The sequence below is a fragment of the Chiloscyllium punctatum genome, chromosome 24 (assembly GCF_047496795.1).
Source record: "Chiloscyllium punctatum isolate Juve2018m chromosome 24, sChiPun1.3, whole genome shotgun sequence".
Taxonomy (NCBI): Eukaryota; Metazoa; Chordata; class Chondrichthyes; order Orectolobiformes; family Hemiscylliidae; genus Chiloscyllium; species Chiloscyllium punctatum.
Window position 1 is genome coordinate 86,958,082 of NC_092762.1, and position 14,789 is coordinate 86,972,870.

Below are 14,789 nucleotides of genomic sequence, written 5' to 3' on the forward strand. Positions count from 1 at the left end.
GAAGGGTTTGGAGAGATATGGGTCAGGTGCTGGCAAGTGGGACAAAATTGGGTTGGGATATCTGGACGGCATGGACTAGTTGGACTGAAGGGTCTGTTTCCATGTTGTACGTCTTTATGACTCTATGACTCTACTTGTCGATAAAGAACAATAATCACACATACTCAGCAGCATTCACTTGCAGCTTTGTGAAACTGTCTTTTTTAGCCTTCGCCATTTTTGCTTCAATTTCTTTCTTCTTCTGTGCTATCAGCTCCTCTTGTTTCATTAGATTCACGTACAATTTATTGGGTCTGTTGGAAGAGCCCAGACGCTCAAGACTGAAGGATCGCTCACTACTGGACTTGGTAGCACCACCAGCCTTACCTGCAATAAAGAAAAATTAAAACATACAGTGTCAACCAAGGAAACATCTATATGAAGGGAAAAAGAGTGCCAATTAGTGTTTTCAAAATATATAAAATGTGCATCGAAATAACTGGATACATCTGTCATGTAAATGTAAAGGACCACTGAAACATTTCAAATGCTTAGAGGTAATGAGATCATCCCTTATTATTCAAATCCCCAATAAATACAAAAACATTAAATTTAATTTCTACTCTTAGGATTATCCTTTCATCTTAGGAAACAATCTTATTAACTTTCGGTGCTTCATTCTCCATGGCAAGTCCAATGACTATGGATAGTCAGTTGGGTGCATAATAAACAGATACCAAGGTGGTTTTGGGGCAAGAGAGGAATCATGGGATTTGAGGATTGGGCTGATGTAGAAAATTACTGAATAGCAGAGTTGGGTCAATGGGCTATACAGCCCATTGCTACTCTTATTTTTAATCATCAGAACTGTCAATGCTATTTTAAGCAACATTCGGGGTCACTGCAAGAATGCATATATCAAATCAATCAGGGACCATAAAGAATAGGGGTGGGATTGGTCATGCATTGATGCAGAGGGAATTTGCTTGCAAATAAGGTACTACTCACCACTGAAGCAAATAACATTTATTCAATTTGGGAGGAGGCAGAAGGGTCAGCTTTGGATGTAGTTTGGCTGAGACGAGAACAGAATGAGAAGGGTAGAGCAACGTTCATCAGTTTCTCACTTAAGAATGTGGGTAATGCACTTAATGTAATTAATGAATACAGTCAAGATTAGAGTGGCGCTGGAAATGTACAGCAGGTCAGGCAGTATCCAAGGAGCAGGAAAATCGACGTTTCGGGCAATTCATTCATTCCTGATGAAGGGCCTTCCCCAAAACATTGATTTTCCTGCTCCTTGGATACTGCCTGACCTGCTGTACTTTTCCAGCACCACTCTTCTCTTGACTCTAATCTCCAGCATCGGCAGTACCCACTTGTGCATAATTAACGAACAGTTTTGCAATACAGACTGAATATTGGAGCATATTACAAGGACATTGAGACATTACAGTCCAAAAATTAACTCCTGCAGGTACAAAAAAGTACTCTGTTAAGGATAGTGAATCACACGTAATGACATTCACAGTCAATTTCGAACTGGTTTCTGAGAGTTACGAGAACATACAAAATATATATGAGTAAACCTTTTAACTTTTCACAGTCATCGATGCATAGTTAAAACAAAGAGAAAACTAAGGCCTTGAATACTGCTCTCTCTCTCTCTCTCTCTGCTCAACAAAAACGTAAAAATACCCATATGGATATTTATGAATATGTATAGGCATTGTCAAGTGAGATTTAAGGCTCTGGAACTGTCCAGATTATTGATATCCCTCTTCCACGTGGTCACAGTTTAGAAAACACCCTGACCTTTGCCACGGCATTGACAAACACCAAAACAAAATTAGAAAGAAGCTAAAAAGACCAGCCACTGACATTTCAGGCATGTAACTCTTCATTAGAGCCTTACATCAATAGAATCATTGTATCATTCCATGTTGCAGCAAATGTCATATTAGCAGCATTCATAACCCTGGCCAACATGTAAACAATAACAAAAGTATTCCAAAAATGCATTACGTGTGCAACTAACATCCAAATCAGTGAATAACAGGATGTAGAAGTGAATACATTTTCCAACTACCTAAGACAGAGCAGAATGTGGGTGTACTTGGAGATACAAAAGCAAAGTGCTTACAGATCAAAAGTGACTTTCTTTTAAAAGATGAAATAAATTGATATCTCCTAAAACATGAACAAAATTACAAGTGAAAATCAGATGCCTCAAGAATGTTTTTGGTTAATGATAGGTTGACAGCTCAAATAGTAAGTGCTACCACACCACCAGATAGTAGTTCCCCATCAGTAACATAACGCATAGTAAGAAGAGGTATGAATAAACATTGAAGACCTCGGTCAAATAGAAAAACTGAAGAACACACGCCACCATAAACAACAGGGTATCTAAATTCCGAGCCCCGTGAGTGGAGCAGGACCCACAACACTCCAAAACATGGGAACTATTCCTGCTCCCTCTTTTATTGATGCGTAGCCTAGTAATAGAACGTGAGTTTGTTGTTTTGAGAGCATTTCCCTTAATTGTGAATATCTCTGGTGGGACAGTACTGATGCCATCCCCCATTCCTCAATCACCCAAAACCAACCTGTATCTCCCTCCATCGCCATGGCTTCAATTCCTAATGCCGTCACTTCCGGACGTTGCGTCATAACCGCCACTCAACGGAAAGCGGTGTACCGTCGCGCAAAGCCTTCTGGGGGTTGTAGTTCAATGCCCCATTGATCTCAATGGCCGGCACGGATGAAAAACTACAAACCTGTTTTTTGTACCTGAATTTCGTCTGTCGCCCCATGGTATTGTAAACATAGATATGGGGACGTGGAATGTCGTGTTTTCTTTCAATTGAACGAAGCGTTCGAAGGAATTCTTTGTTTTTGGTGGATGTGCGCACGATGCTTCCGGTGAGGGGAGGGGAAGTGACGCGCCGGCAGCAATGGAGGAGAGGTTTTGTCCAGGTTTGTGGGGCTCAAGCGGGGCAAGGGAGTGGAGTTGATGGGGTCCGGGGACAGACTGGGGATTGTCCACTGGGTCCGGGGACGTGGCCAGAGGCTGAAACTCGAAAGACCGCGCTCTCGGCGGATCAGAATAAAGTGGGTTCGATGGCCTGGGCCCTGTATGCGGTAACCAGGGGCAACCGTGCTTGGGGTTAGAGACTTGGTCTGATCCTCACCCAGGGGGATGTAACGGGGATGGGGTGGTAAACAAGACCCTTGTTTGGGGGAGAAGGGGCGAGGAGATCCGATAACACTCCCATCCGTCATCCCGGGAATGCTTGCTGACTCTGGTTCCGATGCATTTCTGGAGATTTCACGATTTGAAGCCACCCGACAGCATAGAAACTAGGAGCAGGAGGAGGCCATTTGGCTCATCGAGCCCACTCCACATCCTCTATGATATGATCAAAGCCAATCTACTACTTCTCCGCCATTCTCCCGGGCTCTCCCGCTATGCCTTTATTGTCCAGAAGTCTATTTCTCGTAGCATATGAAGTGACTTCGCTTTCACAGCTTTATGTGAGAGAGTTCCATTCAATTGGAGAAATTTCTCCTCATTTTAATCCTAAATGGCCTACACTTTATCCTCAGACTGCGACCCACCCAATCCTCGTTGATCCCTATTGTAGTCACTGCTTTCCACTCCAACAAAGACCTATATGTTCCTACTTCGTTTTCTATGTTAAACAATTCTAATCCATGCCAATCCTATGTGCTTTACATTTGCACACAACCCTCTTATGTTGCATTTTCACAAAAGTACAGCACCTCTATTGGTTCTTCCTTATTGGTTCTATTAGTTGCATCCTCAAAAAAAAACTCTAGTTGTTTCGTCAAACGTAATTTCCCTTGCAAAAATCCATACTTAACTTGTCTAAACCCATTGATATTTTCTGTCAGCCCTATTATCACATCCTTTCTTATAAGCACCAACATTTTAGTTGTTACTGATGTCAGGCTAACTGGTCTGTGAATTCTTGTTTTCTCCCTCCCACCTTTATTTTGAATGCGATTTTGCATTTGTCATCTTGCAATCTGGCGGGGCTGTTCCAAAATCTACAGACAGTCAGAGGATGACAACCAAAATAACGGCTTCCTTGGCTGCCACCTTTAGTACCATGGTTAGAGACAACAAAAAAACTGCAGATGCTGGAATCCAAGGTAAACAAGCAAGAGGCTGGAAGAACCCAGCAAGCCAAGCAGCAGGCGGAGAAGTCGATTTCTTCACCTCCTGATACTGCCTGGCTTGCTGTGTTCTTCCAGCCTCCTGCTTGCCTACCTTTGGTACCATGACACGTAAATAATCCGATCCAGCATTTTATCCAGTTGTGCTCAGTTTTCCTCATTTCCCATGTTGTTATAATTAAAATAAAAGTTCTAATAATATAATCATAAATGTCAATATTTTAATCTCTTATTGTTTGACCTGGGATGCTTGCAAACGTCTCTTGGAATTTAAGCTTACATTTCTAGAGACTCCAGAATTAACCTGGAGTGCTTTCACCGATACTGTCTCTCCCTGCCCGAGGTAACTGGGACAAAAAGTTGTCTCTGTGTTAGGAAATGGCTTAATAACTCCACCTCAAAATAATAAGATATTGTTTTGCTGACAAGTCTGATGCTTTGTGCATCCAGCCCCAAAGGTAATGAGGTTCTTTGTGGGGAGGGGGTTGATACACCCACCTGGAGTGATGAGGGATTATGGGCCATGCATGGGAAATTGGGAATGTATCTGAAATCCCAAAATTCAGTTAACCTTCTCAAATGCAGCTGTGCTCTGACACTTAAGGATATCCTAACTCTCTTATATAGATTAAGGAAATGCCACAAATGATGGAGATCAAAAACCAAATGCAAAAAACTCTGGGATCACAAAACTATCAGCATTTCATTGATTAACCTTTCAGCTGTGGCATCTCTCACTTTTTTTCTCATGCTGACAATTCTGTAGCGTATATTGAAAATGTTCTGTCACTGTTTCTTGATAAAATTTGTTGTGCATATGTGTGTGGGAGATGTCATTTCTTCTGTTCATGTTTGAGTCTTGCTATGGCTGTGTTTAAAAATTGTCTTACTGATGCAATCTTATAAATTTATACTGCAGTAGAGTTGAGTTATATTACATGTATAAAATCCACGTAATGTCAACTGCATGATCCCTACTGTTGTGAAAAATTTCTTCTGTTAAAATGGTTTCTGTCATACCCCTATCTAATGCTGGTAATAATACCCAGTCCCATATAGCTGTTCTTCAAATTGGTAAACCACATTCCTAACAGGTTTATTTCTTTTGGAACCATTGTATGACATGCATTACTTATTTTAATCTCTTTGAATTACAACCCCTGCCCTGTGATTAACTTCAAAGCACAGACCTGAGGTGTACAGAAATTTCACATTTAAGTCTACTGTATGAATTGTAAGCCTTTTAAAGGCTGGTAAAGATAACAGACTTGTAGGTGTTGCCAGTGCTGTTGATCTGTTCTTCACCACTGTGCTTATACAATTATAAATTGATTTTCTAGGCACAAAACAAGTTGGAACAATAGAATAAATAACTATCCTGGTGAATATCTTTTACAGTTCAAGTAGACAAAGCATTACAATTAGGCTGACATACATTTGCTACCACAGATGAGCAGATGATGTTGCATTTAAGGGGACACTGGGTGAATGCACAGGAAAAAAATATAGGAGATGGTGAATAGGTGAGGGAAGGCTGCTATGGAACTTAAAGTGACATGAATCAGCGGCTGAATTATTTGTTTCTGTGTCATACTTGTTCTGTAAAACTACATATTTAAAAAAACTGTCACTGATATATATGTATCACATAGATTAGACTTGGAAATAGAATATCTAGAGTTATGGCTTTAATCTCAACAAGTAGGAATATAGGAGCAGGAATAGGTCATTCAGCCCCTTGAGCCTGTTCTAACATTCAGTGAGACCAAAGCTGGACTGTGGCTATCCATCCAATGAAATACACCCAAGACCAGCAGGTATTTTCATGGTAGTGGATGTGGTAATGTGGGGACATATGGGAGCTGTTTTGAGTTTAACTGTATTCACATGTTAGCTACCCCAAATGTCAGTTTAATGAAATCATTGATGTCTGTTGGAGCAGGAATAGGCTACCCAGCTGCTTTGCCATTATGGTTGATTTACTTAAGTGCTATTTTCCAGCCATAGTCATTAATTTTTTTTAAATTTTGAAATCTATCCATCTCAATTTTGAACATACTCAAAGATTCAGCCTCCTTGGCTCTCTGGGGTAGAGATTTCAATGATATACCATCCACCAAGTGACATGCACCAAGTTCCTCCTTATCTCAATCCTAATTAGCCTTCCTCGTGTACTGTCTTTTTGACCTAGTTCTAGACCCAAACGAGCCTCTCAGCCATCCTGAAAAACACCCTTTCAGCTTATACCCTGTCATGCTCTTTAAGAATTTTGTGTGCTTTGATGAGATTGCCTTTCATTCTGTGAAACTCTAGAGAATATATACCCAGTCTCCTCAGTCTGTCCTCTTAAGGCAGCTGTCCAGAAATCCGTCTGGTGAATCTTCATTGCACTCCCTCTATTATAAGTATATCCTTGCTTAAATAAGAAAATTAAAAAATACATGATATTCTAAAGTTTTTATAGGTTCCAAGGTTTTATAGAATTCAGCAAGTCTGCTTTACTCCTCCAATGAAATCCTTTTGTAATAAATACTAATACACTATTTGCCTTCCTAAATGCTGCTGCACTTGTAGTCCACCTAGGTGCCTTTGGATACTTTCCAATTTCTCACCATAGAATCAGTTTGGGTGGAACTAAGAAACTAAAAGGGGCAAGAAACATTGAATCATCAAATAGCTGTGATGATGTGAATCATGGAACTAGAAGTACGTGTGAGAATAATAATACAGCAACCATTTAGGATTTCAATGTTAATTTGAACTAGGTAAACCTAATTCATACTAATATTGTGGAGGAAGAATTCTTGAATTGTATATGAGATGAATGGTTTTCCAGAGCAGCATGTTGAGGAAACAACTAGACTATTTGAAATCTAGTGTTGCACAATGAGAAAAAGTGCTCATTAATACTTTCATAGTAAAGGAGTCTTCAGAAAAAAATTATGATGATATAATTTGACATTAAGTTTTAAATCAATAGTTTGATCAGAAGCAAGGGTCTTCAATCTAAACAGAAACTACAAACAGGCAAATTGGCTATGGTGAATTGAAAAACTAAATTAAAAAATACGTAGTAGATAAGCAATGGCTAAGATTTAAAATTAAACTAGTGCACAGTTTACAAGAAAAATATATCCCTTTTACTATATGAAAATCCAGCAAGGAAAGTGTTCTGACTGTGGCTAACAAAATAAGTCATAGATTGTGACACATCAACAAGTGCAGCATATAAAGTTACTGAATAAAATAGTAAATCTGAGACCAGGGAGGATTTTAGAATTCTGCAAAAAGAAGACCAAGAAAAAAAATTGTGATAGGAAAAATAAAATGAGTGTACATGAGTGAGGAACATAAAAATAAATCGTGAAATGTTCTATTGGTTCTAAAAAGGGAAAGATTAGCAAAACCAATTATGGATCAATTACAAGCGGAGTCTGTTTAATTTATAATGGGGAATAAGCAACGTGGCAGAGAAACTAACAACTACTTTGTATTTGGAATGGTTTCCATAGACTAAGATGTGGCAAATGTAACTCCACTGTTAAGAAAGGAGGGAGAGAAGGAACTACAGACCTGTAAGCCTAATGTCAGACCCTTTGATAAGTGATGTTTAATCAACTCCCAATGTTTGCTGACTCTTGCTGTTTCATAGATGCACTCAGACACTTGGGTGTCTTGATCTTTCTTTCTTAACATCCTTGCTGTTTCGTGAACTGTTCTCATTCTTTGTCGAAGAATGTGGTGCTGGAAAAGCACAGCTGGTCAGGCAGCATCTGAGGAGCAGGCAAATCGATGTCCCACCTTCATTTCTGATGCTTTTCCAGCGCCACACTCTTCGACTCTGATCTCCAGTATCTGCAGTGCTCACCTTCTCTCTAGTCTCATTCTTTATTAACAGTTCTACCGATCTCCTTTTCCTTTTTTTCCCCCCACTATCCTTCCTAAGAGTCAAATACCCTTGAACATACAATTCCCAGCCTTGATCACAATATCTTGTTCTGTATGCTCTATGCATTTGGATAGAATGCCTTTAATTTGTATTTTGTTTCCTTCTCCCTGTTTACATCTAGGGGAGGAAATGATTGTTTCAGGATAAATCTGCTTAGTTCAGTGAAAGTTAAGAGGAGATTTGATAGAGGTGTTTAAAATTATGAATGGTGAAGGGTTGATAACTGAAGGCCGTAGACTTTAAGGCGATTCACAAAAAAAAAGGATTATCATGAGGAAAATGTTTTTTTGTGGACTGATTGGTTAGGATTTTAAAGACACAATTTGATACGGAGGAAACGGGTTCAATAATAACTGGATTACCTTTTGAAGGAGCCAAAACATATTTGATTAGCTGAATGGCCTCCTGTGTGTCACTTCTATAATCTAAGGCTGACCACCACTTGCTGTTCCTAATCACTAAACGAAGAGATGGACCAAATAATTTCAATACTTGATTACTAGGGGAAAATGTGAAATTTGTGTCTCAAATACCATTCTTCCTTCTTTCTCCCATTCCCAGTTTAAGAATGTTTCAGGCTGTTTATGCTGTTTCTCGAAGGGTTTATTCTTACTAAATCTTGAATAGAAATGTGACAATAGTATTTGCCTGAAAGCAAAAAAACAAATACTCACTACTGCTTGCATTTTCTGGTACACCTATTCACCACAGAACCTGACTAACTGCTCTTTAACTTTACCAGGTGAGTTGATATAAAGTGGGACAGTGAGGGATAGAGGGGGTAAACCTCACTGGCTCTTTGCTTGACATCAGGAGGTCAAGTCCAAACTTGAGATGTCCTGTTCTGATGCTCTCAACAAGGGTTTTTGGGTGAAGTGATGACAGAATGGAGCCTGCTGTCAATGAACTACAAAGAACTAAGATACTCCCACATTTGAGGTGACCCTGATGCTTTTGAATATCTTGAATTTAAGATTTTTATTTTAAATTCAGAAAACTTGCTTTTCATTTTCAGTTCTGATCCTGGTTATATCCTTACGATCTTAAACAGTTTCACCCAGAGCACTCCTCTTCAGCATCAGGAGGTGGGTCCGTAGTGGTTTCATTTGATTTTTTTTTTATTCCACAGGGATTTCACCACATGTTCTTCCACCTCTCCTCCTGGCTTCTATTTCTTCTTCTTTCCAGACATCACTGCTGATGCAGCAGACACAGTGGCTTTTGGACAGTTACCTCTGCATTGTAATACACTTTCCTTCATGCCCATGTATTAGTAAAGGGATGTGACTTCTTCCTGACATGCAATGTCATACTGTTATCGCTGAACCAAAGTTGATTAGTACTTCCTAAAGTTGAAGTTGTTTTCCTTTCTGATTCAAACAGATTAAGAGGTACATTTGATGTGGTAATTCATTCTTCCTTTATCCTTAAGCATCATTCCTTTCCTCAGATGATCACAGCTTCTCCTTTTGGACATCTTTGAATAATCTTTTTTTCTTATTCATTCATGACTGGGGATATCACTGGCTGGGCCAGTATTAATGCCCATTCCATTTGTCTCGGAGAAGGTGGTGATGAGTTGCCACCTTGAACTGCAGCAGGGTGGAAGGAAAATTCGGAATTTTAATCCAGTGGTAGTGAAGGAGAACAATCTAGCTCCAAGTCAGAATGGCATGTGGCTTGGAGGGGAGCTTGAAGGTGGTGGTGTTCCAATGTATCTGCTGCCATTATATTTCTGGTGGCACAGGTGAAGTTGTTGGAGGAATTTCCTTTGTCAATTTCCTGCTCTTGTTCCAGGCACTTTGCTTCAGGCCTCTGCTTTCTTTCACAGGAAGGCTGAAATTGACTGTTCTCATTCTGCATCATCCAGTTTTCCATATCTAGGAAAGCTGTTCAGCTGCTAGTTCAAAAGACTTGCAGCTTCCAAGTTAGTAGTGTCCTGTGAAACTAGTGGGATTTCTTGGGGCGACGTTAGAAATGTTTCGAACCAAGGAGCTTTATAATTGTGAGACCAGTGCTTGGGATTGCACACAAATGGGGATGCAAACAGCAATAATAATAGAAGCCCTTGTGTCGATATCATCATGATGATAGAATTTCAAGGAGATCGCGGTTGTCTATGTGTGCTGTTGATGCTTTACACAAATTGACTGCCACATTTATCCACATTGCAATGACAACTTATTAAAAAATACTTAATTGACTCCATAGCTCTATGGGGCATCCTACGGTCATGAAAGGTACTATTGAAATTATCAGATAAAATGTGTGCAAAACACAACTCATCTTTCATGGTCATCTCTGAGCAGGATAAATTCACTTCTCCACAAATCCTCACTGAACGTTTTACCTGCACATCGCCAGTATATTTTTTTGAAGGACAACATTGTCCACAGAACTATGCTATCAACACAAATTTACCAGCATTAATTTGTGACTTTTAAATAGCAAAATATTATATTCAGATTTTTGTCTTGGTACCAATCAGAATGTGTTGCCAAAGTGATGAAAAGCATTAAAGAAATGCATTTTTTTTCCTTAATTGGTACCTTGCACACAGGATACTTCCTCCGAATTCTTATGTTTCAGCTACTCTGCAAGTTCTTTATACTTGTATGTCACAATTGAAAGCATTTTCTGACTTTTCTTAAGGAGTCAGCAGAGACTCCAAGAAGACTGAAGACATCATTGGGAATGACAAGTTTTGGAATATCTCACAAGATCATTTCCTTGGTTTACCTGCAAGGACTGGTTTAGATGGCAGCCCTTTAGTCATCTACACATTCACCTTTTAGCCAAAGGATAAATTAAGCCACATGAGTGTGTTGGAGATGCTGCCACATGAACTTGCAGCCCACCTTTGACCCTACACAATGCTGCCTTTTGCGAGTTACAAAGGAGAGAATTTGGAATTTGCAATGCTGAATTTGGTGCTGGGTGAGTGGATTGCAAATGGCCAGGGTATCTTGGCTAATATGATCCAGAATACCTTTGTCTAAAATTGGCTTTTTCCAGCTGATACCCTCAACTCAAGCAAATGAGTTTGTGTCAGGGCATTTCATACCTCCATTCACCATACATCGTCAAGCCCAATGTACAAAAGATTTGAGAGTCTCTCATTGTTTAGTATCTTGAAAAGGACATGCATGTCCTTGTTGAAAGGACAAATAGTTCCTGTTTTTCTCACTTGCATTTCTTGGATTATGTTGGATTTACCAAAAGCAGTTAGTCAGGTGCATTTTGTGGTTAAAAACCCATCATGTCTTTCTGATCTTTGTGGCGTTATCAGCATGCCCAAGTGATCTCTAATACATTAGCTTTTACATGAAATATAGATTACAACTATTTATAAAACATTGTTTCAATTTTAATAAAAGAAGAGCTAAACACTTTTTTTCTTCCTTTCTTCCCCTCTCTGCCATTGAAGAAATGCTCAACTATGCACCCAGGCGATATCCCAGGGAATCTTATGAAGAAAATACACAATACGATGGCCTTCCCTATGGTGACTATGAATCTCCATCTCACAGATCGGAGAGATGGAGGAATATGTCCAGTCAGGCAGAAATGCCTTCTGAAGACCATAGAAGATATTATGATGATGCTTCCTATTCATCTTCATCAAGAGAGAATTTCTTGGATCACCATGAGAGAGATGATCGCCGTTCACAGTATAACAATTTAAGGGGCCCTACTGAACCCAGTGGGGATCCAGGGCTGTTTGGAAGATCAGTAAATTCCAATGACAGTCCTTCCATGAGAGGATCTGGAATGTACAGAAGATCAGTGAGCCCCATTGAGTCTAGAGATCGGTCAGGCTCATACAGAAGACAAACAAGCCCAAATAATTGGCAGTCTCAAAGTTCAGTTAATGACTCAAGAGATTACCAATTCTATAGGCGATCCCAAAGCCCCAGTGGCAGAGATGGTCTAAATGTATACAATAGATCCCAAAACCCTGTTGATACAGCGGGACATTCAGAAACACACAGGAGATCCTGGACCCCTGGTAATGAGACCAGAGATCAAGGATCAAACCCCAGATCCAGAAGCCCTGTTAAGGCACCAGATGCAGAGTTATACAAGTTATTAAGTAATGTTATTGATAATGCCCGGCGTATGGCAGCTAGTAAGAATGATCCTTCACACACATCCTGGAGAGACCCATCCAGGGATTGCTCTCAAATGGATTCTTCTATTTATCAGTCCACTACATCCACAGATGGGTTCCATGCAGCTGAGGATTATAACCCTCGTTTGAACCAACGGAGTTCTCTTCGTAAAAACATAGAAGCCTCCAGAAGAGGTCCTTCTTTTCCTAAAGTGCCTCCTAAAAATACAAAAGGACCTTTGCTTAAGCGTCCAAAGGTTCAAGGGCGTCATGGCCTTCTGGGGAGGGCTCCAGGCCTTCTAGGCAGAGCCCCTGGCCTTCTAGGTACAGCTCCTGGTCTTCTCGGGGCTGCCCCTGGTCTTCTAGGGGCTGCTCCTGGTCTTCTGGGGACAGCCCCTGGTCTTCTGGGGACGGCTCCTGGTCTTCTAGGGACGGCCCCAGCTGGTTTAGTGGGTTCTTCTGTGTCCAGCAAGCCAGTGACCACTTACGAAAATGTTTCCTCAGACTCTTCAGTTCATTTGTATTCATTGGGAAATATGTCCACTCTAGGTAGTCAAATGGAACTGGGACAGCAAATCATAAAATGGGCTGATTTTCACAGTGTTGCTGTTGACCATTCCACAAAAAAGAAATTTGATCCCAATACAGATACCTATTCTAAGGTAGCAACAGCTTTCCAATGCTTGATGGCAAAGCAACATCATGATATCTGTGATTCAACATTAGTGGCACACTTAGGCCTCACATACCCTGTGATCGATAACTCTTTTGTATCTCTATTGATAAGGAAGAATGTCATTACAAGTAGGTTAGAGTTGGATGATATTGTTCATCAAGAAGAATCTCTTTTGCAAGAGATACAAAGCAAGCTGCTGGAATGTATAGGTCCGCTTCTTGTAGTAAGCAGTGACCATGAGCAGAGCTCTAAGTCGCAAGGTTCACAGGCCCCTAACGAAATTGCTAGTGAGCTAGAGCATGCAGTTACAGCTTGCCGGCAAGCAATGGTATTCATTGGGCAAATCTTTGCTTTTGTCAGCGAAGAAAGAAGGAAAAATCTGTTGCGCAAGACTGGGCTGATCTCAGTGGCTCCAAAGTATGATTATTTCGTGAACCTGGAAAGCAATCAGCTGTTTGGAAACAAATACACAAATGAGCTGAAGAACCGAGTGGAGCAAATCTACCTCCCCCCATTACATAGCCAGGTTTCTTGTTCCAGTAAGTTTGTGTCAAAAGTGGATGAACAGTCAAAGAAAGATGCAGCAATCAAGCCTTCAAAACGTAAGTACGCCAATTCATCTCTACCAGTTTGTAATATTTTACAATAGGTACACAGCTTGAATTAAATTTGTGAATACAATATATTGTTCATTTACTCGTTCACATGTGCTCTGCCCAAAGACAGGTTCTTGTATCATTGCTGATCCCAAGCCATTTTCTTAGCAGTTTTTGTCACTGGCTGTTTACCATTGCTTTCCCCTGCTGGGGCAAAGTGAGGAGGCTGATTCCTGAATATGAACCCAAATCCCATGCTGTGTTGGTATTATTCTGAAATACATGCAAACCACTTGGGCAACTGGCCCTCACAATATATTGTCAAAAGTCATTGTTTTAAATGTGCCAAAATTACAAGGTTACAAATGAATTTATTAGAATGCCATTGATCAGACAAGACTCTGGAACGATGAACGACAATGAACTAAGGTTTTACTCCTTCTCTGCCCAGTTGTTGGCCTGGCTGGTACCTACTGTCTCCACCAGCTGACTCTATGGACACTCTCTCAGTAAGTACCAGAGAGTGCACTTTGCACTTGCTGCTTTTGTCACAGAAGGCTGAATAACTGAGAAGTGAAATTTATGTTTCAATTTAGCTCCAGTTGCGAGGAAAGCTGGAAAGTTGTGCTTCCAGTTTCTGCCCTCTTATTTTTTGCTGTTTTGAGATTCCAGTGTGGCCTCAAGTTAGCTCGCCTTCTTCCACAGAAATGGTTTGAACTGTTGTGTTTTTTTAAGCTTCATCTTTGGCAGATGCCAAAGCCAGCAAGCAGCCAGAAACAGTTTCTTCAGCGCCAGATAACAGCAATGAACAGAAGACAACAACAACCGACAACATTGACCAGAGCATGGCAGAGAAAGATGCACCATCAACAGCTGATGAGAGTGTCCACCCTCCAGAAGACTCACAGGTCAAGACCATTATTGATAAACTGGCGATGTTTGTAGCAGAGAAGGGTGAAGCAGCAGAGAAAGCAGTCATCCAGCACAAGAAAGAGGACTTCAAATATGGGTAAGGACAACTACAGAACATAAGCCAAAAGCAAAATTCCACAGTGTTAAAATCTGAAATAAAAATAAAAGAAGTATTGGAAATACTCAGCAGGTGAGGCAGCATCTGTGGAGAGTAAAACAAATTTAACTGATATGGATTTGCCTTCAATAGGATATCTTTTCCTGATGTGGCAATGCTCATATTAGTCCTCATAGCATAAAGAACTATGTGTGGATAACATGGTGTCAAAGGATCCAACAGACATTTTATTCCAGTTCACTTAT

At 40.3% G+C, this 14,789-nt stretch overlaps 2 protein-coding genes across 2 annotated transcripts in view; one reads left to right on the top strand and one right to left on the bottom strand.

The window, feature by feature from the left end:
- The window catches only part of sugp1 (SURP and G patch domain containing 1), a 33,242-nt gene extending 30,614 nt beyond the window's left edge, over window positions 1-2,628 (bottom strand). The window contains exons 1-2 of the mRNA XM_072594416.1: window positions 2,589-2,628; window positions 165-366 (exon numbers count right to left, since the gene is read on the bottom strand). Of these exons, the coding sequence (XP_072450517.1) occupies window positions 165-366; window positions 2,589-2,610 (224 nt within the window). The 5' untranslated portion in view covers window positions 2,611-2,628. The remainder of the gene's footprint in view (window positions 1-164; window positions 367-2,588) is intronic.
- Window positions 2,629-2,805: 177 nt separating this feature from the next.
- LOC140494804 (SURP and G-patch domain-containing protein 2-like) overlaps window positions 2,806-14,789 on the top strand; it is a 39,356-nt gene continuing 27,372 nt past the window's right edge. Inside the window, exons 1-3 of the mRNA XM_072594417.1 lie at window positions 2,806-2,958; window positions 11,559-13,520; window positions 14,250-14,523. Of these exons, the coding sequence (XP_072450518.1) occupies window positions 2,937-2,958; window positions 11,559-13,520; window positions 14,250-14,523 (2,258 nt within the window). The 5' untranslated portion in view covers window positions 2,806-2,936. The remainder of the gene's footprint in view (window positions 2,959-11,558; window positions 13,521-14,249; window positions 14,524-14,789) is intronic.